This window comes from Sinocyclocheilus rhinocerous, unplaced genomic scaffold, assembly GCF_001515625.1.
Source record: "Sinocyclocheilus rhinocerous isolate Xijiao unplaced genomic scaffold, SAMN03320098_v1.1 scaffold553, whole genome shotgun sequence".
NCBI classification, from domain to species: domain Eukaryota; kingdom Metazoa; phylum Chordata; class Actinopteri; order Cypriniformes; family Cyprinidae; genus Sinocyclocheilus; species Sinocyclocheilus rhinocerous.
In genome coordinates this window covers 201,716-206,340 of record NW_015627255.1, presented here as the reverse complement: position 1 = coordinate 206,340, position 4,625 = coordinate 201,716, and the positions used below count along the sequence as shown (strand labels likewise).

Below are 4,625 nucleotides of genomic sequence, written 5' to 3'. Positions count from 1 at the left end.
AGGATGCTCTTCATGTAGTTCAGGTGTCACATCCTGTCTCAGACCTGTACTCTCAAACTGTGGTTTTCCCCCATAAGCATGAATCATAAAGCAGCAGGATGTGTGTTTGTACAAGAGTGTGTCACACACTTACATGAGAGCTGCCAGTGCCGGCCTGTCTTCACCCTGTTGCCATCGACATTATGGCGGCGCAGACAGAGGTCCCGTTTTGTTTCAAAGGTAAGATGCTTATACAATACTTTCAGAACATGCTACTAAAATATGAGAAAAGAATTACTTGTAGGCTTGTTTATTCTGTGAGATAAGTGTCTGTAGCTCTTTTACACTATACAACCCCTACTTACTCTGTCAGTACAGTACAGTGCTTAGATTATTTTTTAGAACTGTTTTAGAACGGTTCTGCAAAAATGTTTGTGTGTGCTTGATTTCCAGAATGCATAACTCAGTATCTGAAGCCACAGAGGGTTCAGTTCATGAGTTTGGTGCATCTCAACCAGTGCAAGAAACGAGCAGAGAGCAGAGTTTTGGTATGTCAGCCTCTCATATATATATATTTCTTCTTATTTGTGTTAATACAATTCTTTATATATTATTTATTTATTTAATAACGCAAATATGGATGACAAACCAAATACTAAGACATTCTGAAATTCATGTTCATGTTGTTTTTTATTGTTATTTCTGTGTTAATACAATATATTAAATATATATATAACTTAAATGATTTTAGCAAATGGCTGCAATATAACAAAGAGTGAAAAATTTAAGGGGGTCTGAATACTTTCCGTACCCACTGTATATATTTATATATATATATATATATACATATATATACACACACACACACACACACATACATACACATACATATTTAAGAAATATATACCCTAAATTAAATCCTTAACAATACAGCCCTAAATTAAATACTTGAAATTCAAAGTAATGTTACATGATCATATCACACTTGTTTTAATACTAACATTCAATATTCAGAAATCATAACGTTAAACTTGACATTCAGAATAACAAGTAAGTTAAATGCTTCTATCATTCCTCTAAAATAAGAAAATTGTCAGGGAGCCAAAAAAAACAAAAACAGCAAGTAACCTTGAACAGTGAATCGACTGTATGTCATGAAAACATGCAGCTGATAAAACAAGCAGTAGGTTAGAAGCAGGAGGGTCAGTAAGTCACGTCCACTATTAACTCAAAGTGCTGTAGGGGGGAATATTTCTTCTCAGAGCTCCATTACAATTTATATGTCCTCTGAGTGATATTTGGTTCATATTCCAGCTCCAAAAACATGCTTATGACTGCTGCTAGGTGTGATTTCATGACTGAGGGTTTAAAAAAAATTTGAAATGACATGCACTCCCTTTAAAGTTGATTGTCTTTCTTGATTAGTGAAAGAAGGGCTATTAGCTCTTAATGGAATGTATCACTTTGTGTAATGATATGCAGTTAGATTGTCTGGTTGTATGAGTCAATGCTAGTTCCTGTGGAAAAAAATCACTTGTTCCAAAGCTCAACTTCTTTGTTTGAGTTTCAATGAATGACCCAGCCTCCCAGACCCCCACCTTCCCTTCTGTGTTAACTTCTGAGTCACTATATTTCCAGTGTTATTTGTTGCATATTCATGTCAGAGTATGTGTGCTGTTCAGAGTGGTCCTGTCTCTCGCTGCAGGTGGAGAGTTCCTTCAGTTATCTAGAGATCTATGCCATCACCATCGACAGTATTGAGCAGGTAAGAGATCTGCTACTACAACATGCCACAATGATGATAGATTGTTTAAAAGTAATGGACATTTAAAGTTAATATACACTGCAACATTCTGTTTTGTTTTATAAGTTGCTATTGATAAAAACATCTCTTGAATGAATACATGTAAATGTGACTATAATAAAAAATGGGCAGCTGTGATAGAAATATACCAGTATACTTTAAGGAAGTCTCTTATGCTCACAATGGCTGTATTTATTTGATTAAAAATACAGTAAAAACAATAATATTGTGAAATAGTGTTGCAATTTAAAGTAACTGTTTTCTATTTTAATATATTTTAAAATGTATTGAATTCATGCGATGACAACACTGAAATTTCATAATATTATCAGTGTTGAAAAAAAAGATTTGCATAAAGTTTCATTATTCTTTGATGAATATAAATTTAAAAAACAGTATTTATTTGAAGTTTAAAATCTTTTTATAATCTTTTGCAACAGTGTAAAAGTCTTTTACGGTCATTGTTTGCTGAATAAAAATCTTACTGACCCCAAACTTTTTCAACAGTACGGTAATATTGTTCCATATAAAGTTTCTCTGTAAATTATGAGATAATAGTTTTTACTTATAAAAACATTTGTAAAAGTATAATAAATTTGTAACAAAGTTCGTAGTCACGGGAAGAAGGAGGCGGGAACCGGCGAACACTTAAACAAAACTTTAATAATAAAATAAACACAAGACAGCACGACAGCCCCTCGCGGATGACTGTCGCGCACAAACAGAACCAAAACACAAAATAAAGTCCAGGCCTGGTCCTCTCTCGTCTTTCACTGTCGTCACTCCTCCTTTTATCCTTCCGGAGCTCCTCCGTGGGACTCGAGACCGGTGAGTGGTGCAGGTGTCGCTCATCATCAATTACTCCACCGGCCTCGCTCCGTTCCCACGGCTCTTGGCCCCGCCCCACTTGTCACAACATTTACATGTGTTACATGCAAATACTGTAATATAGATCTCTACATTTCAAAGCATAAACACATTTCATTACACCAAATACACAAAATAATGTTCTTTTTAGCAGCATCATATGACCCCTTTAACCTATTAACATTTTAACTAGTATTTTTAGTTTCCTTTTCTGTTTAAAAATATTTATAGTGTAATGTGAACATACAGTTAGAATACAGGGAAGTTGAGGTCATTTTTCAACCCTGATCTTTTTTAGATGCATAAAGCATGTGATGTTTTACTGCTTTAAATGTCAAACTGTTGAAGGCACGTCTCAAAAGAACCAGCCAGTTAGTTGTGTGTTTTCTTTTATGGAGAATTACAATCACTCATCATCCCTTGCTCTTTGTTTATGTGTGTATGTGAGGTGGTTATTGAGACGGACAGGCAGATCTACTCTCTTAGCCTGATGTCAGTGCGAGATCTGGAAGCTGTGGTCACCCATGTCACCGCCTCACTCAAGAAGATCTTCCCTGATTCATCGCCAGGGTGAGTGATCTGTTAATCATCACAGCTGATCTAATGTCGTGCATTACTTCAAATGCTTTTCGTTCATCTGTTCATTCATTAGATTTCCATTTCAGTGCATTTAAAGAAAAAATAAATCCAGTTGCGCATTGTGGTTTAAAATGCAGTGACCAAATAATTAGGTATAGTTAGAATAGCAAAACAAATAGGCTTTACTATTATTTTCTGCCTTTCTTGTAGAACAGTAAATTCGAAAATGCATGGATAACAGTAATAATTATATTTTAGCATTAGAAATACTACTGTGACTAAAGAGCTTACACATAATAATGGATTAACCATTACAGAAACATAAAATACATGCATGTATGAATATATATATATGCATACATATCAAAGACAAGACGTCACCGTTTTGGTGTCCGCATCAAATTACATTTATAAAAGTATATACATAAAAAGACATGTTAAATGCAAGTAAAGAGTCTACTTTCATATTTCAAACAACTTTGGTGAAAATAAAATGTCAAAATATGGGGGAAATAATGTTCCAAAGGGAAAAATTATTATTCAGTGTAATGGTCCGGACATTGATTTTACCATTACATCTTTAAATAAACATATAAAATACTATGAAGGTAATATAATGCCTAAAAGATTTGCATACGCAGGGTAAGAGTTGTGGAAGTGTACATAAGACTGCAAGTGTAAATTAAATTTGCATACGCAAGAGAAGCTTTGTAAAGGTGTAAATCGCGTTTCAAGCGTAAGAAAAAATTATTTGCAGCATTTTACTGTTACTTGTAAGTGTAATTCAAGTATTGTGAAACTGCAGCTTCATGCTAACGCAAAATAAATATGATCTGCATTCTTCTGACTTCCATTTTTCCGCGCTTACACTTTTGGCACGTTGTTTTCGCTAAAATAAGGTCAAAAGTACTGCAAGCCTGTGAACAGTGATTTGCAAGCGAAAACAACAGTTTAAAGAACTGCAAAACGGATTGACTGCATAGAACCAATCTGTATGTGTAAAAAAACTAACTGTTGCAAATGTCTAAATGACTGTGGGGAAAAAAGTTCCCGAAATAAACCGATATGAACAGCTCCGTCTTTCTTTTCTCTGCGCTTACAATTTTGGCACGATTCTCTCACTGACTGAGTTTTGCACGTATAGCCTGTTGAGGAAGAGAAGGAAACTACACAGCTCGAAATTACACATGGGAGTCTAGCCTAATGGTACACAACTTATAAAGTATCAAGTTTTAATTAAGTTGTTATATATTTATTTTTAATGTGTACATTAAAAGTACCATTCTGGCAGCGAGAGCGATCTGGAACTAAATGAAGATGAATGTTTTGGCATATTATCTGTTTATTGAACCAATCGGATAAGAGTAAATGGAGAGTCAGCGAGAGCCTCATTTGA

At 34.6% G+C, this 4,625-nt stretch overlaps 1 protein-coding gene across 1 annotated transcript in view; it reads left to right on the top strand.

The window, feature by feature from the left end:
- Window positions 1-1,636: 1,636 nt before the first annotated feature.
- LOC107726162 (leucine-rich repeat-containing protein 16B-like) overlaps window positions 1,637-4,625 on the top strand; it is a 39,325-nt gene continuing 36,336 nt past the window's right edge. Inside the window, exons 1-2 of the mRNA XM_016535679.1 lie at window positions 1,637-1,744; window positions 3,099-3,220. Coding sequence (XP_016391165.1) covers window positions 1,637-1,744; window positions 3,099-3,220 — 230 coding nt within the window. The remainder of the gene's footprint in view (window positions 1,745-3,098; window positions 3,221-4,625) is intronic.